Source organism: Trichogramma pretiosum, unplaced genomic scaffold (assembly GCF_000599845.2).
Source record: "Trichogramma pretiosum strain Unisexual culture from Peru unplaced genomic scaffold, Tpre_2.0 scaffold48, whole genome shotgun sequence".
Classification (NCBI taxonomy): Eukaryota; Metazoa; Arthropoda; class Insecta; order Hymenoptera; family Trichogrammatidae; genus Trichogramma; species Trichogramma pretiosum.
The window spans coordinates 1,264,779-1,288,610 of record NW_019641228.1 but is presented as its reverse complement, the minus strand read 5'-3'; the positions used below and the strand labels follow the sequence as shown (position 1 = coordinate 1,288,610).

The 23,832-nt window shown below is 34.5% G+C and overlaps 2 protein-coding genes across 2 annotated transcripts in view; one reads left to right on the top strand and one right to left on the bottom strand.

The window, feature by feature from the left end:
* Window positions 1–989: 989 nt before the first annotated feature.
* On the top strand, window positions 990–4,575 carry LOC111693533 (tigger transposable element-derived protein 1-like). Its single transcript, XM_023458327.1, has 2 exons — window positions 990–1,911; window positions 4,427–4,575. The coding sequence occupies exons 1-2, from the start codon at window positions 990–992 to the stop codon at window positions 4,573–4,575; spliced, it is 1,071 nt and encodes a 356-aa protein (XP_023314095.1).
* Window positions 4,576–5,344: 769 nt separating this feature from the next.
* LOC106648276 (phosphatidylinositol 5-phosphate 4-kinase type-2 alpha) overlaps window positions 5,345–23,832 on the bottom strand; it is a 39,876-nt gene continuing 21,388 nt past the window's right edge. The window contains exons 3-8 of the mRNA XM_023458331.1: window positions 21,526–21,636; window positions 16,665–16,803; window positions 10,852–11,151; window positions 6,516–6,688; window positions 6,214–6,356; window positions 5,345–5,642 (exon numbers count right to left, since the gene is read on the bottom strand). Coding sequence (XP_023314099.1) covers window positions 5,455–5,642; window positions 6,214–6,356; window positions 6,516–6,688; window positions 10,852–11,151; window positions 16,665–16,803; window positions 21,526–21,636 — 1,054 coding nt within the window. The 3' untranslated portion in view covers window positions 5,345–5,454. The remainder of the gene's footprint in view (window positions 5,643–6,213; window positions 6,357–6,515; window positions 6,689–10,851; window positions 11,152–16,664; window positions 16,804–21,525; window positions 21,637–23,832) is intronic.

The window sequence follows — 23,832 nt, the reverse complement described above, 5'->3', positions numbered from 1 at the left end:
CTGTGTGGCTTTGGCCAGGGAGTCTCTTGCAAACGCCTACTCAGCGTGAAAAGACTAAACAGATTATTGCACTTTTGTGTACTGTGTCTCGCACTACCAACTTCGATTTGTGACACAATATTGTCAACGCTGATTTGCTTGCTGATCCATCTACAGCTTTCGACATGTTTTTGCTATCTGAACCTTCTTTGTCGAACCATATGTATTCTATGCTGTCGTGCATCGAGTGAGGGGTACCTAAGGCGAACTGAAAGGTAAAACAATTACTGCGGATATAAAGCTTAATAAGGTCATAGCAGCGCTTGAGAGTATCCCTAAACGTCCTTGCTGTTCGCACATTGGTTGTACAATACCAACAGTCTGTCACTCGTGATCATAAAATTAAACTGAAAAAAATATGGATAATCTCTTACTTTTTTGCTCTTTTCTAACATAACTGGCTCAGAGTCTTTGAAATAAACTGGAATTATTTACACGATCTGTTCTGCAAGGAGTCCTTTTTGTGCGCAAACTCAGTCGGCACTGATGATGCTGATTATATTGAGCTGCTAGTTAGATATTGAAAGTCTTTGATGACTTAAAAAGGTAATTAAACGTCTGACGCAGCAAGGCAGCGGCTTGAAATTGGAGGTTGCCAAGAAAACGTCAATTTTATTCACCTCTGACCAATATTTGATAGGCTCAACTGGAAAAGTCATTTCACAGGCACCTCTCCTCGTGCTTATGGTTTGCTACAACGCCTGTGATCAGATTTAAAGAAATTCTTGGTCAACTCATTCATCTTGTCTCATTTAGACTAAGCCTATCTTCCCTTCATTAACATCAAAATAACAAACTATGGAGATTGCTGAACACTTGTGTACACTGTGGAAATCCGGGAAACTTTTAACTTTTAAGGAACCGATGTGGAACTCGTACTGTAATTATTTAAACGGGATCAGTGACTACAAAAATTTAAAAATGCTGCTGGTACGTTCAAGTGTAAACCGATGTTGGTTTACAGAGCAGAAAATCCTCGAGCTCTGAAAAGAAAACAAAAAGAGCATCTTCCAGTATTTTGGAAATCTAATAAAACAGCTTGGGTTACAGCAAAAACGTTCACCGACTGGTTTACCCTCTCCTTTGTACCTGAAGTCCGAGCATTCTCAAGTCGAGAGAATCTTTCCTTTAAAGTATTGTTGTTGCTCGATAACTGCGCTGCTCTTCCAGACGCTTTGATGACGTCAAATCCAGATGTCAAAATTTTATTTTTGCCACCAAACACCACTTCTCTTATTCAGCCAATGGATCAGTCGATAATTGCAACATTTAAATCATACTACATCAAGGGAGTTTCACGTAACATTTTAAATAGCTTGCATCAATCTACATCTGAAGATTATGTTAAACAATTTTGGAAAAATTTTAACATCGCTCACTCAATATCTATTGTTGATGAAAGTTGGAGAATGATCAAAAATACAACTTTGAATAATGGATGGAACAACCTTTTACCGGAACTAGTTGAGAAAAATCAAGTGTCTGAAATTCAAGGTCATGAGCAAGAGCAAGTGATACGTGAAGCTATTAACATTGCAAGAAGTGTTGGTGGAGAAGGTTTCAGTGACTTGCAAGAATCCGAGCTTCTTGATTTGGTAGCGTCAGTTGAAGCTTTAAGCGTCGACGAAATTGATGCAATCGTGCAAAATACAGCAGCTGAAGAAGAAATGATTGCAGATGAAGAACCCAAGCCTGTTCTTACTGCGAAAGTAGTTGGAAATATTTTGGCTGATGCAGAGCGTCTCATTGAACGAGCATTAAATTACGACCCAATCATGACTCGAAGCCTTCAATTTAGACAAGATATCGAAAAATCATTAGAGTGTTATAAAAACTTGTACAAAGATCTATTGCGCAGAGCAAAACAAAAAAGTTTGACTCAATATTTTAGTACAAAAATAAAAAAAATATTGATCAAAACTTCAATTTTTTCTTATAAAAAATTTTTTTACTAATATGTATATTGACATTTCAGTCGGACGAGGAACCGAACCCCCCTTTTCCTATAATAACAATGATTCGGTATTCGCGGATTCGGTGATCGCGGTACTTTTTCGGAACCGAACCCCTGCGAATAACGGGGTTTGCCTGTATACTTATTATTATAAACTATAATGAAAGTCATCATGTATATACTATTAGATTTTACGAGTGTAACATGGGGGATACTGAGTTATAAAATGATTTTCATACGATTTTATCACATTGTAAAAAGGAACCGGAGCCAATTTATAATTTCTTAGTGATATTTAGAAATGATCGATTCACCAAGCACTTTGAAAATTTTTTTCTGAATAGTTGAGGGGTTATATTTTTCCAAAAAAATTGTGTCCAAGTGGTGCCCTCGTCACAAGACTTCCAATCCTTAATTATGTAATGGGAACTCGATTTTTACAAAATTACGTTTTTAATACTTTATCGAATGTTCTGAGATAATCGATTAATAGTTCTCTACCAAAATTTAGGGACTTGAAGGTCTTGAATAACTAAATCGATTGAGACGTCGCTGGTCCGCGTGCTCCTTAAGGAAAAAAAGTTACATTGAATTGAATACAACATTCATACCGGGCCAACGGACCAAAAATAACACATTTTTGGATAGCACACTCAGAAGGTGGGAAAAATCGACTTCGCGCCCCGAGCCAATTTTAATTTGGGTTATTTTGGGCATTTTGGCAGGACGATAAAATTTAATTTGCCTATAATCTCTCAAAAATGGACTAAGTACGCTCCGCATTATCATTATCGCAATAACAATTTTTATTGAAATTTCGTAAATTTTCAAATGCTTCTATCGCCGTCAAATTTCATCGAAGATGAATTTTTTTCCATTTCTTGGAAATTTTGTCTTCTTTAAATCCATATATATTATGAATTTATTCGAGTTGCTCAATCCATCTGCGTTAATATCAAATTGCTAGTTGTATTTAAGCACAACACTTTAAATGACAGAAAAACTGGATCTTTTAAACGTTCACGTGGACTACAGTGTTTTTTAGTCCAAATTAAACTTGTATCATCGCAAAGTTCTTTTCTCGACGTGCAATTTAAAAAAAAATAGAGCTTTCTACGATTGTTTTAGCACCCTGTAGACTATTTTGTAGATACCGCTTGCAGATCATTAAATACCTCTACTAAATAAAATCGAGTCTGCTCAAATTGTTAACTTGATAGCGAAATATTAAAAAAAAAGCCTGTTGAAACGTAAACTTTTCTGCTCTTTTCAAATTCGTAGTAAAAAATGGGTAATTTTATAGCTAGGTAGATATTGCGCGATTTGAGTAAATTATACGGTGTAGCGTGATTGGGTTGACGTGAAATGCTTCCTATATGTTTACATTATAAGATGCGTCCATCTAACTTGTGTTCATTTCTTTGTAATGCTTGACTGTGTTTATGATTTTGCTCGTTTTTGGCATCGACTATAAACGGTTTATTTAAAAAAATCACAGTCCTTTTCAATTTTTATTACATTCAGTTGGACTGCGAAAACGGAAAAAATTAACAATTATCATACTGTTTGCTTAAAAAAAAATGAATGATTAAAACCATAAGCCTTGCTTTTTTATCACTTTTCAAGTCCATAAGTTTACAAAAAAGCATATTACGCATGCGTGCTTAAAAAAAAATGTTTTTTTTCATCGGAAATTTGAAAGTTTCTCGGATTTCTACACACTACATTTTTAGACAGATTTGTATATGAGAACTTTATTTTTCAAGGTGAGCGATGATTTTCCACCGAAAAGACAGTCGAATTTCTTAAGGCTGAGCTGCTTTTATTTTGTCCAACTGTGCGTCTTCTGAATAAGTCGGCGATCGAGGTGCATCCCCACATTTTTCAACCTGGTATGATAGTGGAATTGCACGACCACATACTAATCAGGGGCCATTTTCTTTCCTTAAAATGAAGATAATATGGTATGATATAATAGAATTCATTTTAATCCTCCGCTTACTGAGCCACTGCTGCAGCTTATTTAGGTGAAGTTTAATTTCTACAAGGGCCTCACGTGTGTTTATGTTATGGTTATCTATGTGCACATGTGTTTATGGTCTTGTCATCAGGATATTTTGCAGTCATAATTTCGGATGTTTTTGAAAGATCCACCTTGTAAAGCCTGTACAAATTTGGTCTAAATACGCTTCCTAGAGGAACTCCAGCATGTATTTTATATAGATCCGTACTTTCAGTCTTGCTGCTTGTCATTTTTACTTGAAATGATCTGTTTTCCAGACAAAATTGTAGTATGTTATGCAATTTGATCGGTAAGTTTGATCAGATTTTGTAGAGTAGGACTTCATGTCATATTTTGTCAAAAACTTAAACGATATCGAAGATAACAGCTGAGACATAGTGTTTTTTTCTAATAATTTCTAAATTATACAGAAAATTCAATTGATTTGTTCGATCTTCGTGTGCTGACTCCTAAATCCAAACTGGTGTTGAAAAATGAACTCTTTACTTTTAATAACTATCTACATTCTGAGCAGAATAATTTATTTTTGTGGTCTTTTACAGTACTAGAAGTAGGTTAATTGGATGAAAAATTCAATTGGGATATTCTGTTGAATAAAAACTTTTCAGCAGCTTTATCTGGGGTTTGAATGAATTGCACTTTCTTTCACTAGGCTGTTAAGTGATACAGTCACGGGTATACATTGATAATGATAGTTATGAGCCTGAGAGCAATCAGTGGTAACTCCCTGAGTATCTTTCCTGCTCTGTTCTGATGCTCTTGATGATATTGATAACCCTGGCTTTTGCTGGTGGTATTGACAAGTTGTGTAAAGTGCGTACATGCACCGTAAGTAATTATTGCTCTTATACCCACAAGATTTCTCGGTTGATTAAAAATATTTTCAAATGTAATGTCTTTAGCTGAGAAACGAAATATATTTTAATTACTGAAGGACAGTGAGAGCAACATTGCTGCAATTCTCTAAAAAAATTCTTTCAGAATATTTTAATTCAAATATAATTATCTGATTCTAATATTAATAAAGGTAATAAAATAATTTCTTACAAAAGTTAATTAGATAATTCAGTCTGCTCTAAGTGCTTCAATATACTCACAGTAAAATACACTGAGTCTCCAATTAACGGGATGTCGACAATACTGTTGTAGTATTACGATGTTATGTTATCTAATATATCGTGCTTTATAATATATTTTAACACTATAATACTTATTTTAAAATGAACGTAAATAAAAAAGAATAACAATCTTTTATATCTATAAGTTTAATAAAATTCAATTAAAGATTTCGTACAACTAGCATATAAAAAAATTACAACGCATTTTTTCAATAAATAAGTTCAGCGTGGACTCTATTGATTATTTTTAATCTATAAATTTAGAAAAAAAATACGTCTATTACTAATGTACCGTTAACACAAATATTATTATAAATTCATTATTCAATAGCTCTACTCAGAAACTCTATAAATCGTTTTCCGTACTGTTCTGGATCACAAGTAGATATACCTTCAACATTACTTCCATATTTTACGGTTTTAGCAGCTTTAGCAGCTTGTTTTCGTACGCCATAATGGGTAAGAACATCAATTATTGCCAAAAAGTAAATTTCTTTTTCAGGTGCACCTGTTGAAAGAAAATTATTCAAAGTCAAATAATCAAAGTATCATGAATAAATAAATATTGTTCAATAATGGTGTATTCTATGTAATATTTGATTACTTGCAAGATAACAATACCTAATTTAAAGAATGAAATGATAGAAGACACATTTATTTTTCTTACCAGCAGCCCGAAAGTGACTACTTCCTTGCCACTACGCAAAGCGGGAAGAGCGATTTTCGAGATACTTGGTATGAAAAAATAGCATACACGCCTAAGCCGCGAAAAAAGAAAGCTCCAGAGTCCGTGTTCATCGGATAATTACAGGTATTCCGGTGTTTTTCGCGGCCTAGGGCCGTAATATACTATTTCTACTTATTTTGTGAATCTTATGCAGATAAGTTATCTTTAACGTGTATTGTAGTTATCTAAAATAATTTAAGATTTAAGAGAAATTTAACTTCAAGCTTAATCAAGTCTGCATTTGAGTTAAGCCCATTTTTAACTGAAATATATATTATCGTAGAGATTGTAATTAAATTATGATATCTAATGATTACTTTTCATGAAACGAATAAAGATTGATGTAACTTACTATCTGAACTAGGAATAGCATAAATGTCTAATTCTGGTATGATAGAGTCCTCATCTTGTAAGCTCGCATCGCGTGTTACTACTCCCTGAGGAGATTCTGGCGGCGTTGCCATTCCACTAGCACCACTCCAGCCCCAGGTACGACTGAAATGATCATAATTTATATTTAATACTTATAAATATCATTATCCACTATAATTTCAAATTATTATCGAATCATAGCTTTTTATATTATTAATGATTAGTTACTCAATATTATTATTTATTGAAAAATTGAATGTAAAAAAGTTTAAATGAACTTACTCCCCGAGAGTATATTTATTTTCCAATCCGCTGCCAGATTCACTGTCTTCGTCATCGTCTTGATCATCTTCATCGCCTTTATCTGCTTGTTCTTTATTTTCTTGTTCAGCTCGAGCACAATTATGAACACCAAGTAATAAAGAATAATCCATAAGATGCAGGTGAGTTAAAAACTACGAAAAAGAATATATAAATTACTTTATTTGAGTTGTTTCGTTCAAGAAAGTTCAATGTAAAATTGTTCTTTTGGATTCTAAAAAATTTACGAAAAAAATTTCTTTTTTCTACTCTAACCTAAAATACGCAACGTTGCCGCTAAATTTAGGCTTTCGTAGGAAAAAATAGTATCATCAACTGATGCAAATATGGTTTTTTAACAAAACTTGTTAAAACACTTTCCTTCGGCTCGGGCTATAATCCCTCGTTTTGCTAAGAAACCATATGTGCACCAGTTGATAAATATACTATTAGGAGCTAAAACTTCAATATTTGTTGAGCATTATTATTTAAGACTGAAATAACACAAAAAATTTTTTATAGCACTGCGAGGCATAAGTTCACATTTATGGCACGCTTTTCGATGGCATAAGTCGCAAATTCTGGCACCGTTGCGTTCGTATCACACTCGTATACGCTCGTGCGCTAACCTCACTTCGCGTTACCAAAAAGTGCGACTTATGCATCGGAAAAGTGGGCATAAATGTGAACTTAGCACAGTGCTATAAAATGTTGTACGATACTCGTGACATAGGGGTCACTTTTCGGCCCAGCTATTAGGACCCTCACTGCGCTCGGGCCCTAAACTACGAAAAGTGTTACTTATGGCACTAGTATCGTAAAGTACTATTATAGCACTGCGTGGCATAAGTTCACATCTATGGCACGCTTTTCGGTGGCATAAGTCGCACATTCTGGCACCGCTGCGTTCGCATCACACTCGCATACGCTCGTGCGCTAACCTCACTTCGCGCTACCAGAAAGTGCGACTCATGGCTCGGAAAAGGGGGCATAAATGTGAACTTTGCACAGTACTATAAAATGTTGTTCGATACTCGGGCCATAGGGGACACTTTTCGGCCCAGCTATTAGGACCCTCGCTGCGCTCGGGCCCTAAACTACGCCGTGCCAAAAAGTGTTACTTATGGCACTTGTATCGAAAATTACTATTATAAAAACTCATAAATAAAAGATTGTAAATGATAATGACAGGGTTCATTTGGGAAAGTACCTTTTGTACGATTAACTATCGAGTAATTTACTTTATGCTGTGACTAGCGCATTACGCGGTCACCGCCTTCTCTCGTCGCCTCAGCAACACCAATGTGTATTTTTATAATGCTAACATGTTTCCACGCAGCACTAGCAGCGGCCCATGAGTGTAAGTGTGTGTGAGGGACCAGCGCATCACGGTATGTATGAATTTTGTCTAAGGACTTTTAGAATAGGGGCGACGAATCGGTCAGGTGGCCAAGTTACGCCTGTGAGCCGCGTGAACACCAGTAGTGATGAGAGCCACGTGAGATCGCTTTCGGACATGCCACAGACCATATTGAATGTGGTCCCGAAATCGGAGAAGTCGACGCGAGTTCATATTTGTGACGCTGTATGTGGCAAAAGCGTGTACCTGATAAGTACAACCCGGGCTCGCGTGAACGAGTAGCACCGGATGCCACAGGTGCACGTGGTATGTACGACTTGGATTCGCGTGTGCATTTTCGTATGGGCTTGATTGTCAGGAAACAGTGTCACGGACCGGATCTCCAAGAGTTTCGGGTTTTATTTGTATCTGTGACGTCCTTGAAATGACCTTTGAAAAAGCAACAACGTACAATTTGTTGTAATAAAATTTGTAGTAAAAATAGGGGTTCGTATCTGAATGGTTACAATAAGCAGACCGTCGGAAAAAAAATTTCCTTACTTGACCTTAATTTTATTTTTTTTTCCGTTTTTTCAGATTCTGCAGTAAAAATCATGGTTTTTCTTTGACTTTATATATGTTTCCACCCCTCTAATGCTTTCAAATAGTTTCTATTGTTTCAACCATCACCAAACTTTGTCATAAATTATATATATTGTCTTAATAGTTGAATATTGTCTTTAATTAGAATAAAAATGCACAACTCAGATGTCAAAATTTCACTTTTTTATTTTCACGACGTTTTGGTCACTTTTTCGTGACCCCCTTTAGGTGTACTGTCAATTTATAAGATTTAATTGTATAGCAATACTTCTTTATTGTCAGCCAATTAACAGTAAACAAGTTTAGCTTTTCATGAACTGTTGGGCTATTTATTTGTTAATTTTAACATCTGACTTGTGCCCTTTCATTCCATTTGAAGAAAATTTTATCGTTTTTATTTATCAAAAATTGTACTTAGAAGTATCGATAAATATTAGACTAGGCGGATTTTGCTACAATTTTCTGTACTGCCTGAGCTCATGGCTGAGCTGGAAGTTCAAGGTTTCAGGTTCAGGTTTTGTACTTTCAGTTCAGCTATGAGCCCAGGCAGTACAGAAAATTGTTGCAAAGGCGGTTTGGTCTAATGAACATATTTCAATTTTGGACTGATCGATGGATACGAGCACATTAATTTTTTGGCTTTTATGCTATTTTTTTATAAAAAATCTGAATTCTTTATCAATTTGAATACGGTAAATCATTTTCAACATTGTCTTTATATTTACCGTAGGACATCAGAATAAAATTTTCAAAATCAAATATTTTATTTTGATCCCCTGTAGGTCCATACTACATGGATCTACAGGGCGGAAATTTTGAAGATTTGTTTCAATTTCATTTTTTTGGACCATCACGGTTGACGTGATATGGCCCATGTATTTAACTACTTTCACATAAAATTGAGTGAAGATTCATTATACCAAACCAGGGTTACGGCCAATGCGAATCTTTCATAAAATGTACTTTTTCCAAGCAAATATCTTTACATAGTTGAATCTCTGTCGTTTTTAACCAATTTGAAATCTGAACCGAGCAATTTAATGGTAATAAAAATACTTTTGATATGAAATATGCAGAGATCACCAGCTTAATCTAATTGTCTTCTAGGTACATTTAAAAATATGCTTTGGTGGCTGAGCTACAAACGTTAGAAAAATAATCAAAAATACGTAGAAGCAGGTATTTTTAGAATTTCGAGGAGCTCAATTGTTAGCCCTAGAGGGCTAAGATTTTAACTGAAGGCTATTTTCATTAAATAAAATAATGTACTAAATTTTGGGGCAGATCCGTAAACCCTCCCTACAAAACTCACCAAAAAGTAAAAAAACTGCTCATACATGTTCTGTAAAACCCATCGATTACATTATACAATACTCACAAAATCGATATTAGCTTAGGTTTTAAATTGATATTGTAAGTTTCCTAGTTATCTTGGATACAGTGTAAAAAGTTTCGGCAATGAGAAAGAAGAATTTCCAAGGCATTGATAGCGACAAAGAAAGCAAGATATTAGTTGTGGGTCGATTATTGTAGTATTTAGACTTGACCGGTCGTGTGTAATATACACTGTTATATGTATGAGTGTTGAGAGTGTGGTATTTTACGAAGTTGCGTAGTGTGTATTTTCGATTGTGCAGATGCGTAGATTGTAGTACAGATCGTCGTGTGAAAGTTCCGCCTTAGATGCTCAAGCTAGAGCAAGCGATCGCACGTCTTATACATCGGTCATGTGCTATTAAAGCGTGCGTCTGCTCGTGCGAGTAGCATTTCGTAGTAAATTGTATCTTGTCGAGTTGTTAGCTTACCGCATGCAGTGAAATTACGCGGCACTCAATTAGGACTTGTGTTGGGCTTGCGTTATAACCCTTTCGTCCCCCTTTGAACTTGTGTATCCTTGACGATTTACAGACGTACATATGTGATTGTAGTATTGCAAAGTGACGTGTAGACGTGAAGTGAAGCTTAGTGAGTACGATTGATTGAAAGATATTTTGGAGAATTAAAAAGTAAATAAAGTAAGGATTAACTGTGTACCAAAGTACATTCACTCGTGATTATTTTACAATCAGGCACTATAGATAATACGGTTCTAAAACTAGATCGAATTTCTGACAAATGTCTACAAGCATGCTCTCGCACTCTGCCTAAAATTCGAGTGCACCAAAAATAGTAAATGTTAAATGATGCTTTTACCAAAAACGCGAATTTTAAGCGTGGTATCGGGTAATGGTAACAGTAAAAATCAATAGTTTTTTTAATAGGGTTTTTGCTTCAGACTACAACTTTTTTGCTGCAAAATTATGACTTGCACCTATTGAATAGTATGTCAATATTTAAGGATAATGCATGAATGAAAATCGTAAATTTTCTACTTACTTCAACGTCGGCAGACAATGTATTTATGAGTTTAGTTTTTGCTTCGTCTCCTATGTATATTTTCATTTTTTCTTTCACAAAATCATTATCCTTAAACGTAGGTAATTCTTTTTCTTTTTCTTTATCGGAAGCTTCTCGATCTACAGTTGATCCTTTCAAATCAAATTTTTTATGCGTTGTCAGATGGTTTGAAAAAACATTTCTCATAGACACTACGTAATGTTCCATACCATCAACTGTTAATCGGTACATTCCTAAGTATTGCGGCAATAACGTTTTTCCATGACGTTCAACGATGTACTGAAAAATAGGAAATATTGCAGCAATACTGATTTTTCTTAACGTTATATTAGAGATTGATATAATAATGTATTCATTTTTCTGGGGTCATAACAAGTATAACAAGATATAAAATGAAGTGTACAGTTTTGTTGAATGTAATTAAATGAACAAAATATCACAAGTCTTAGATCACTTCTTTTGCTTTCAACAGTCACGGTCGTTAACAATAAGAGGTCGTTTTTTCACAATTTGTTTCAGTCACTGAATTTTGATAAAAATCGAGTCTAGAAAAGATAAATAGTTTTTTTAAGGTCAATGTTCTTTCAGAAACTAGTCTCAGATTTTCAAAAAAATGTTCAGGTCAAAAGTTATCCCCTGCTTTTATAAAAAAAACGTGGTTTTGAAAAAAATGGATGTTCCACTCGATACTACTTTGGGATAATGGGAGTTTATAAAAAAATCTTTAAAACACTACAAATCAAGTCGGATTTTTCTCAAGAGTGTAAAAGGCTCGGGTGACGACGCACCTTACTCAATAGTATTTCTTTCACAAGTACATTTTCTAAGAATTAGCTCGTGATGGTTTGGACTCTAAAGCTTGATTGGCCATTCAGTAATAGGAATTTTTAAATTAAAATTAGGATGAATTAATTTCAGAACTTGGCCGCTACGTGCCCGCTAAGCTGACTGTCACTGTCACTGCCAAACCACTGCCGAATCTCCTCGACCTTATCCACTCAGCTTCTCGCCCTTGGTATGTAAATAACTAATTGATTATTCTTAGCAGTCACTGAGGTATGTAAATTCGGCTCAAAGCGGCGAGGATGTTTATCCGAGTTAAACGCATTTCTGACATCCAAGGTTACGAAGACACATCAGAAAGAGGAGGAAAAAATCTATCAATTTACGTGTTAACATCATTTTTTCAGCCCTTTTTAAGCGATTACGAGCGAGTCGAAAAGACAAAAAAACGGCGCCGCGCGTGTACCGCCGCTGGCGCACGGAAAACAGGTCCACGCGCGCCGTCCCGCGCTATTCATTTCGATATCTTTAATAGTTCTTATCATTTCTCCATCCTAGAAAACATGGTTTTCGATAGATTTTTGCCTCCTCTTTCGATTGGTGCGGTTTTTAAGAATTTTTTGAGTTACACCACTAGAAAGAGGAGGAAAAAATCTATCGATCCATGGGTTTGGATTTTTTTTTTACTCTTGGTAAACAATTCCGAGCGAGCTAAACATACGACACTTTCGGCCAAAAATGCCGTAATCGCGCGGGGTGGCCGACTTATGCTGGACGCGCTTATATATGTTACAGGCAAAAGCCGTTTTCAGGCAAAAGTCGCTTTTGCTGAGTCAAAAATAGAAATGGACATAACGGAAATGCCGGTAAAATTATAGGAAATTCCTAAACAATTTAGGCAGTACTCGAAATGACTAAAAATTTCTAGGTAAAACAAGCAATGCCTAACTGATTTTAGGCATTTTCGTGTGGCCCCCTCGGAGACGTCGGTCGGTCGTGATATTATCGACATAAATACTAATGCTTCTGTACGACTGTAAGAATTTTCGGTTACCTACCCTTTTCACGAAACGCGTTTCACGAATGACTTTTTTCACGAATACCGATTTTCACGAATATCTTTATTTACGAAAACAATTCTCACGAATACCATTTTCACGAATACTTTTGTTCGCGAATAAAAAATTCTTCATTTTTTTTTATAAATAAAGAGACTTTATTCTAAAACAATGTTGGAGCCAATAATTTTCAAAAATTCCAATTCATTCCCATTAGATTTAAAAGTAATATAGACATTCATTAGTTAAATTTTGTATTGTAGTTTGATAATCAACTCGTTTTTTTTTTAGGCAGCTCTTTGACTCTTCTGTTCAAACACATTTCCGTGATAGCTATCTCCGTGTCAGCCTGCTCTTTTTGAAGCTCCTGTAAAAGATAGCAGAAATCTGGGTGATTCTTGCCGACGAGTATCCGAAAACCATTATGCCAACCCTCACTGATATTATTTGTGTTATGTTGTCCTGTGAGGGCAGCCTCTCTCGCTGATTCCATACATGCGGTTCATAATCTGGTATAACAGCAGCTCTTCTTCCCTTCGCAGATATACCGACATAAGTGCGTTCAAAATAATCCAAAACTGGCGCTAGCTCTGGAACAACAAATTGATGCAGCTTTTTGACAATTTTTTTTAAGTCTTCGATAGGGACGAACGTTAGTGCCAACATCATGTGCGTTTGTTCACGAACGCTTGGTGCAGTCCCAATACGATTTATTTTTTTAAATTATATCACGAGAGTTGTGGTATAAAAACCCATTTATAATTAATTTGCTCCCCAACAAAATGACTTGATCTTGATTTTGATTTTCACCCATTGCTTTACTGGCCCGAACACGAAATATGAATGAAAATTAAAAAAGGTTAATAATAAATGTAAATAAAAAATGAACCGTCGAAGATTATCGGTACATGATCCTACGCGAACATAGCAGTTTATATACGAAGCGACATTCAAGTAATTTGTTCATTTAAAACTAAGTTCGTTCGTGAAAAAGTACTTTCGTGAAATGTGTACGTTCGTGAAAAAGTACTTTCGTGAAATGTGTACGTTCGTGAAAAAGTACTTTCGTGAAAATATTTTCGTGAACATGGTATTCGTGAGATTTGCTTTCGTGAACAAAGATATTCGTGAAAATTGTTATTCGTGAAAAAGGTCATTCGTGAAACGCGATTCGTGAAAAGGGTCGGGTACCAAATTTTCGAGGTATTTGTCAATATATCATAGAATTGATAATTCATTACTTATTTAGATAAGTTGTGCTATTGTGGCATTTTGAGTTACAAAGCTCATTATTTTTTTTTTTTTTAATAGAAATTCTGGTAGAACAAGTTTTTCTACAAGTACATTTGAAGAAGCCTTGACCCCCAGAAGTTGATTGTTTCGTCTCTTGGATTCAAAAATTGATGCTGACATATATCTAATTCCGATCTTAAAATAAAAGAATATTTTACGAAAAAAAAGATATAATGAATTAAATAATAATTTTATTTACATATATCTCGAGAACTTGACGATTCCTCTTTCAAACTAGAAGAGCGCCTTGTAGCGGTAACAGAAGTACTACGTATAGTAGTGTTTATATCGATAATACCACGACCGACCGACGTCTTCGTAAGAGCTACATAAAAATGCCTAAAATCGGCTAGACAATGCCGATTTTAAAAGCATTTCGGATGTGTCCTAAAATCATAGGCATTTCTATTTTTGCCTAAGCAAAAGTCGACGAAAGCGGCTTTTGCCTGTAACATATGGCCGATTCTCTGTGAAGTCGAATAGCCAAAAAATCTTTTTTTTTACAAATATGAAAAACTTGTTTTTGATGTCGGATTTGTCCCAAAAAAATTGTAGAAAAAATTGAGCCTCTTATGAAACTTTTTCAGAGGCCCAAAGCTGGCCATTTTAGCGTTTTTTCGAAATTTATAAAAAATCACAAATATTGAAATAATTCCTAGATTAAAGTAGAATAATTTAAAAGTAATAGTGACTATGAGCTTTTTTGTTGACAATTTTTCAACTTAACTTTGACTTTGAGCCAAGAAACCGCGAATACGGAAACAAAATACCGCGAATACTGAAGTGAGGTCACAAACAGGGTTACCGCGAATACCGAATCCGCGAATAACGGGGTTTGCCTGTATTTTACATTAAACAAAACCATAAAAATGAGTGGACTGAAGAGCAGATGCTATATACTGTAAACTATGCTCGTAATGGAAAAGCTTTTTTGGCAGTTGCGAGATGATACGGTATCCCACGTTCAACTCTTCAGAAAAAGCCCAATATATTTCTGCTGAGAATTCTTCTCAGCAAAACGATTATCAAGGTAAGTACTCTATATTTAAGCTATAAAATCAAGGGTTGATTACTTAACTATATATTTGGCATCGTCATGAATTCATAACCTATTAAATTGTTTGTTTACATTTCTAGGCGGTTTTAAGCAAGTATTTACTATGGAACAAGAAAAAGCCTTAGTAGATTATATTCTAGAAGCAGAAAGTGATTTAGTAAGTTTGCAAAAGAAATTGGAAAATTGGCATTTGATGAAACAGTGAAACTCAAAGTCAAACATTTTAACAATCTTGACGATAGTGAAATATTTTCTAGTATCTATTTTCATCATGGAGTCTCATAAAAAATTATTTCTTTCAGAATGTGCTGATACAGATTGGATCAGATTGTACATGAAATGCTATGATCTATCAGTAAGAAAACCAGAGCCTACGTTAGCCTTTAGAGTCAAAGGATTCAATAAAGAGTGTAGAAAATTTTTCAATGTCTTGTAAAATCTTAAAAATAAATATAAGTTTGACAAGAGCAATATATATAATTGTGATGAGTCAGGAATCACATAGTATCTGCAACACGGGAAAGATAGGTTGGTACCAAGACAGCTGCTGATACGGTTTCACCGTTATCACCTTTTGTATGTCTGACGCTGGTACATTCATGCCTCTTATGTTAATATTTCCCAGAGGACGGAAAAATCCAGATTTTCTGGCAAACAAGCTCCAGGAGCATGGGTAGTTTTTGACAAAAGCAGTTGGATACAATGTCATATATTTACCAAATGCTCTAAAAAGTATATTGAATTTTTAAGAGCCTCTATTACTAACTCAGTGTTTTTAATATTAGATGAACATGCTTTCAATGTAAAAAAACTAGACGTTATAGACTTGGCAACAGAGAATAACGTGAGTATTTTGTGGTTAACACTCCACAGCTTGCACATGATGCAATTCTTTGAAGTGGGGTGCATGAAACCTGTCAGCACCTATTATACTGAAGCAGTAGGAGCGTTTCAAAGAACATAAGATCGTGTTGCTATACAGCATATTTTTGGAATCTTTGGATCAGCATTCAGAAAGCTGCAAAGTAGGAAACAGCTGTAAAGTCTTTTATGGCGAGTGAAATTGAGCCTTGTCACAATATTCCCAGAGAAGCAATTTTCCTAGAGGATCCAAGTTACAGGAGCTTCTTCTGTGGGCATGATGACTGCTACAAGGAAGATGTTTGAACCTGTGCAGGGCTTTCTATAAGCCAACTACCTAAACAATTTTGAAAAAATGGATAAAAACTGATTAAAAAGTGGGTTTAACGACTAAAAATATAGTGGGGCCCAATTAAAAATCTTACCTGTAGTAGTGGCGATAGCCAAGACTCTGCCATACAATGACTGACTTAATGACATGGGGGTTATCACTTGGAATTCTAAGGCTCAGTGGGGGTATGATTGATTTTTAGAATTTCGATTTATCTAGGCAATCTAGGCTGTATTCAAGTCGATTTAGGATATGTCAGAAAGATTTCTGGTTGAAAAAAAGGTTGGAAAATAGAGGAATTTTCCAATTTTACCAGATATCATTTTTACTTATATTTTGATGTTTTTTAAAATAATGTGATTTTAAGATATATAAGGCCTTTAAAATAACATATATAATCTTTACTCACCGGATGATAATGCTTCAAGAATGAATGCATTCTTTCTACTTCTTCACTTGTTAGTGTTTTAATTATAAAAAGCTTATCGTATGATTGATAAAAGTTTGCACCACTTTTTCCGGATGAATCATCTAGTAGAGGTTGAGATCTACAATAATTAACATGAATTATAATAACTTTTTTAAAAATTCTATATTCTTAAGGTTATAATAAAATTAATAAGTATCTTTATTTTGAAGTTAATAATAATTTATCAAAAAGTATCCAGTCAAATTAGTAAAAAATAAAATTAATATTTCTCAAATCTTAAAAAACAATTGCAGTAAAAAGAGATGGGAAGAAAATATATAAAAAGATCAGAAATTACTAAAAAAGGGGCCTTTAATTATTTTCTTATCATTATTATAAATATTTGTTCAAGAATTATTTAAATAATTAATAGTTAATAGGTGTACGGTCAGGTCTCACAATAAAACACTGCATAGGTGACATTAATTTCTATTTTCACTATTTTCTTTATTATCACTCAAGTCACTCTTAATTTGTCCAAAACTGAGTCAATAAATTGAGAAAGTTGATAACAATTATAAAAGTTATTGTGTACACTGATATTATTATTGATTCTACACTATGATATGTCAAAAGTTTGTACAAATGATTTGAGCAGTCGATGCGAAGCTAGATTTTATTAATCCACACTTGTCTTCTGCGATTTGTTGCACTTGAGATGTGCAAGGCTTCTCTTCAGTTCACAACAAGTTGAACTTGATTTGTGAGAAAACCGGAGCACAACGATTGAGGTTATATTAATCCTCTCCTTTGCATGTGTGCACCCGGAACTGAGATAGACCGAGATCACGTGAAATTGCACATGGCAGCGTGTAACCTCACTTTCTCCCGTCGTGCGCTCGTGCAAATGAGATGCGCCAAATAATCCCGAGAGTTGAGGTGATGACAAAAAGATTTCACCAGGCCTGCAGTAGACATTATTGGTCTTCAGTTGCAGCCTGGATGATGTCTTTATTTGGTCGCAATCGATGAGCTGCTTCAGATTTGTTGATCGATGAGTCGAGCCCCGATGAGTACCTCGATGAGATGTACTTGACAAACGTCCTTGTTAAAAGGCTTGGCTCTTGTTGAGATAAACAGTCGAGTTGATGAAATATCCGTGATGATGATGCTCGATGTAGCTTTCGTTGAGGTGACGTCGGGAATTTAGTGGCAGTTGGAAAAGGTCGTCGCACGAGATACACGCGAGTTGCTGAATTCTCGAGTGCAAAATCGAGAGAGCGAGATCGCGAACAATGCGCAGGTAGCAGAGCAGCCGTCAGTTCAGTTCAGTTTTGTAAATTTTTATTGGCATTTAATGATACATCATGCTGCCAGAACACTGTAGTCTTCAGAACAGCCGTCAGCACGTGAACGCGTGTGTGTACAAGCCACGCGCTCATAACTGTTCGAATATTTCTCAAACATTATTATTGTTATTATTATTGTTATTGTTATTTTTAATGTTATTGTTATTGTTATCGTTATTATTAATATTATTAATATAAGACATCGTGATTTGAGTTTTCGTATTTACTTTTCCGACGCACTTATTGTTACAACCTCTTTGACCGATGTAAGAGCACCGTGTTGCTTTAGTATAGCACAGGCTGACGTCGAGAACACACGTATATGAACAAAATTACAAAAAATATTTTTATGAAAAATTATAGTTAAAAAAGTTTAGTCAAAAAATCCCTACTACGAATAGGTAATGGGCCCAAAAATCCGGTGTGTGTTATTTATTGGGCGTGAGCTGTAAAAGAAAACTAATTTCCAAGTATATTAAGAGTTTACCACTAACTGAGTAGCGAAAACTATTGTGTATAGTTTTAGTCGATCATGTTTTATTACAGGAGATTTATCGTTAATCCTTCTCATAGCACATGATTTTTCTGATTCTATAACCGGTGAGCGAATGAAATCTGAACTCGATACAACCTACCTTAGGTGAGGTGATTAAACTGGTAGGTTACTCCGTAAAAACACTAAAGCATACTTTTTTTACTTCATTTTTTTTTTTGTTATCACAATCATAAATCTACTGATTGAGAGTGACCCACTAGTCTAAACACCTCACCTGTGGTTTTGAGTGTAATCAATTAGTGACCCTGGTGCTGTAGCCTCAAGGGTTCGCTCAGAATTTTACGGTAAAAGAAGTGCATTTTAAAAAAACGTACAACACCAGAAACGCTGAATGAGAAAAAAAATTAACAGTATATGAAAATAGCTCACAGAAATGGTTGTATATCAGTAAAAAAAATCAACACTTCTAAATTTAAAAAAATTTTATAGGAAGGGGAGAAAAATTCTACTGAAAAATCCTATTTAAAAATTTCGATTTTAAGCTGTATGTGCCCCTTAAATATTGCTTGCTGAGTCCTGTACATGCGCTGCGCCTGTTGTAAGTACATTACAGGTATCCCTCCGTATTCCAGCATTTCGCTTAATCGCGGTTTTGTAAATGTAGATATCCATCCGTATTCGCGTATACCGTTTTACTTATTCGCGGTTTTTACTCACGATTTCGATTTTCGAGTCGGTTATAACGAGCAAAAATTATGAAAATTTAGGAAAAATTGACGTAACGAGAAATTGCGTGTTTACATTAGGAGTAGAATACTCGTACAGGAATTCAACAGCAGAAATATGTATACAAAGCTTATTTTAAGCATGTTTATAGAACAAAAAGTGTTTAGCATTGATAAAAAAATCAGGCGGGTTCTTTTATCAATTCTGAACTCTTTTTATTATACAACTTTTTCTCGTAAAGTTGATGGTTATCGAGTTAAAAATTGTCGAAATTATTTTATGACATACAGGTCTTCGGGAGTCATATTTATGATCGCCATATTGAATTTCATAATTATAACTATTTTACAATAAAGTATACGTGCCATTGACCAAATCTATATGCGTGAGACGCACGAGTAAACCTTCCTTCCGTGTTGAAATTTGAGTTGAACGAAATTTTTTTCTAGAAATGTCATGTTTTTTCTACAAAATTGTTTATAACTTTTTATTAAATAAATATTTGAAAATTCTGATCCCAGATTCGAAAAGTACATTAAATTTTACATATAAAATAATAGCTGAAAAGTTTTTTAAACAATTTTTAGTCGGTTTAATTCATCGCTATAGATGTTGTCGAAAAATGGTTATTTCAGGCGTTAAAGGGTTAAGTTGATCGTTGATAAAATACAAATTATAAATTTTCTGAAAAGTGGACTTAAAGTAGCAGATGAAGTTCTCGACGAAGATTCGTCGTGCGAAGTTTGCGATTTCGACACGAATGTGAACAAGCAATAGCTTTGTTCCAAGAATTGTATAAGGCCGATTCTCTGTGAAGTCGAACGGCAAAATAACATTTTTTTTGCACACATGAAAAACTTGTTGTTTTCTATTTTAGATTTATTCCAAAAAACATTCTAGAAAAATTGGGGCCTTCTTTGACATTTTTTTAAAAGGCCAAAGTTGGCCCATTTAGCATTTTTCCGAAATTTATTAAAAATCGCAAATTTCTAGATCAGTGTTTCAAAAAAAATATATTTCAAAATGATTGGAGCAATCTGGGAGCTTGTGGAGCCGAAATATCTTAAAAAATACCAAAAAAACATGAAATCTAATCGAATTCGATCCAGACTTTCGTTTCCAAAACTATGTAAAAAGCTTCCTGAAGATGTCAACTACTGCCTGATAAAGTTTTGTAATGAGCCTTAAAGTGTAACGCAATGTAGACAACAATACATGTCGAAAAACTCGCAAAAACGTAACTTACTCGGTTTTTAATACTACATTTCATCATACAATTTTTTACAATAATAGTCACGTAAAACTTCAACCTTAAATCCGTGCCATTTTTTCCCTAATTTACCCGTTGTCCAGAATGACGAAATTAAGCTTCGCTTGAAAATGCGATTTTCGTCCATGTTTATAAGCTATGAAAACACTTTGCACATACACAATTTAACCTAAAATTGAGTGCCCTTTCAGAATCCCAGTTCAGATTTAAGATTTGATACATAGATAAAATTTAATGATTGTTTAAACAAAAAAAATATACGATTTAAAACTCAAAATTTAAATATGATCAGAGGCGATCGTGGGTGTAGAAGTAACTTGGAGAAGTTTTACAATTTTTTGAACAAAATGATGTCCAGATTCAGAGAGGGTATTCTATTTTACGTCAAATTATGTATGTGCAAAGTCTTTTCAAGGCCCAGGACTAGAAAAAAATCACATTTTCAAGCGAAGCAAAATTTCGTCATTGTGGACGTTAGTGAGTTAATATTGAATGCTGAAATTTTACGAAAAACTGGCGGAATAGGTAAAAAAAAAAGATGGACCCAAAATGGTTGACAATGGTTAATTATTGGCTTTAGAAAATAATTAATCAAAAATTTAAAAATTTCTACTAATATATTGAATATAAAGTTTTTCAAAAATAGTGTTTTCGTAAGCTCTCCAACGCAGAGTTAGAACGAAGGAAGGGGGGGGGGGTATAATCAGACCCATGTTAGACGTGTATAAGAGTGTGTACTTATACTACTCCCGCGGAAGCTTACAAAACCCCTACTCAGCGGGTCATTAATAGTAGAAAGCGTTATTATAAATGATAACTTCAAATGTACAATTCATGCTTCAAAACTTGAACTCTTAAAAACTGTTTGCAATTGACGTACTTAAGAAATTTAAAGTTCGATTGATACATACATAAAAGCGTCCGATTTCTGTGAAAATTTTTGACATAATCAGGCATATTTCAGCTACTTGGAAATTCTTTGAATAATGATTATAAAATTTGTCTTTTTTGTTATCTTACCTGGTCATAGACTCCTTGTAATCCAAATCATCTATTCCAAAACGTTCACGTAAATTTCGAAATACAAGTGGGCAATATTCCTTTATTTTAAAATGAGATGGCATGCTTTCTCTGAAAACGATATATATTACCATTAATTCATTTATTTATATAAATTAAGTGTTATCTGCGTGAATGACTATAAGTTTGTAACAAAAAAAGTAATTAGTAAAGCCTAAATAGTACAGATATGCTTTAACTGCTTATGAAATTGGATAATTTTACGGGGTAATTTTGAGGGATAATAATAATTATGAAAAGTTTAATTTTCAATTTTTCAACAACGCTTTAGACGAGAGTTAATTTGGTATAAAAAACTTTGAACTTATTTTTTTCAAAAAGCAAATCGAAATTTAATTGAAAAATCAAAATTAAAAAAAAAAAAAAAAATTGTATAAAATTCCGAAAAAGAAAATTTAACCAAGGAAAAGGACTCAGAAGTCTCAGATTTGATGTTTTTGTTACAGCCTGTAATGCAACCTTTTACTATAAAAAATAATTATAATTATAACAGAAACCAATAAAACTGTGAGAAGCAGCTAGCGAGCAGCTACACGTGTATTGCAATTTAATGTATCTTGCGCATCTTCTATGCTTAATTTCGATGACACGCACGACAAGTAAAACGTAACATCATTTCGGACACGCGCAGCCAGTATAAACAATGACGAATTGAGCGGCCTAAATTCATCACCTATTTCTTAGGCCTCTGCTAATTAAACTCTTGCGAAAATATAATTTGCTCGGCAAAGAAATGAACACACGCTGCAGCGAGATGAATGAATATCAGAGAAAAACTATAAAACTTCGGTGGCTGCGACTCTACCAGTTTCGGGAAGAGAGCGGACCAGGGTCTGGTAATATACACGCGCATGCAAGATGTGTGTCAATTATTGACACATATCGAGCTCGCTACTTCCGCTGCAACCGCTAAGGCGGGGGAAAATATAGGTGTTTACAAGCTACGACAAAAGAGTCTCAGCAGCTCCTTCATATCTACGAAATCGCACACTACGTATCGTGAGCTTTGTGGTTCCTCCAATTTTGTCAGGCGCGCATCGAGCCATTATGCGCAAGCTCTGTCATTTTCGATTTCTTATACGGCGTACAGTATAGTACAGTTCTTATAGTCACGATTCGTTGCGGTAGACTCTTAGATTTTGAATCTTTCCAAAATGTGATTTAACGTTCATAGTCTTTCAACGAAAAGTATTGTCCAACGCTGAACTTCTGCTCAGGCAGATAGTCAGCAATGAGATATAAAATATTGTTGTATTCAACGGGAGTGATGTGCGAATAAAAATATTGTAACCGCACGAGCGAGTGCACCTGCGCGATCCAGCCTTCATCCAGACTTCAACCAGACAAGGTGTATCGCAGGCAGCCAACGACGTCAATAGGCAAGCGACATCGCAGGCAGCCAACGACTCCAAGCAGCTAGGACGCAAACAGTGCTGCTTATTAATTATCATAATTAATATTATTGTAAACCATCTTACTACCAAAATAAAATATAAACCTTAACCAAATAATTCAGTCTTCCTTTATTATCACTCCACCTCGGTAACAAGTCTAAGAAATAAATAGTTTATTGTTAAATCCCGACCACGGGATGTAATATTTTCAAATAGTTAAATTTATTATAGATAATCTGAACAACAGAAGTGAAACTTGAGAGTCTTTTTCCTTGGCTGAATTTTCTTTCTGGAATTTTATTTAATTTTTCTTGATTTTGAATGTCAATGATTTTGAATGTTGTTTATCAATTATTTTTAATTTTTCAAGATTTTTCTTTTTTGATATTTTGATTTTTTCAGTTAACCAATTTTAAAGAAGTTTCACGTTTGATGGCTGTTCATAGACAGCTAATTTAATATTTTAAATTTTGGTTTTTCAAGTATTTAGATATTCTTTTTCATTGAATCTTAAAAATCAGTGATTCACTTTTTAATTTCAAGTTTTTAATTTTAAAAATAGTTTATTCAATTATTCATAGATACTGTTGAGTCAGGTATTAAAAAGAATATCCATTGGCAAAGAGTTTTTTCCAAAACTATTACACCTTCTGTAAATAAAACGGAAATAAAGGCAGTGCCATTGACAAATTTATTAAAAATGTACAGTGAATGGAAGTGAATAATCACTCACTTCTATTCCCTAATCAACGTTTCGCCGATCATCTTGCAGGCGCAACGTTAGCCCAATCCATGTTGTGTCCTTCGTTTTCTTTAACCCATTAATGCGCAAAAGAGAAATTTTTTTGCATGA

Excerpts from the sequence above, each read along its gene's own strand:
- LOC111693533 (XM_023458327.1), top strand. The coding sequence starts at position 990 with ATGTTGGTTTACAGAGCAGAAAATCCTCGAGCTCTGAAAAGAAAACAA. Across the intron at positions 1,912-4,426 it reads GCGCAGAGCAAAACAAAAAA|AAAATTCAATTGATTTGTTC; the intron begins GTTTGACTCAAT and ends TAAATTATACAG.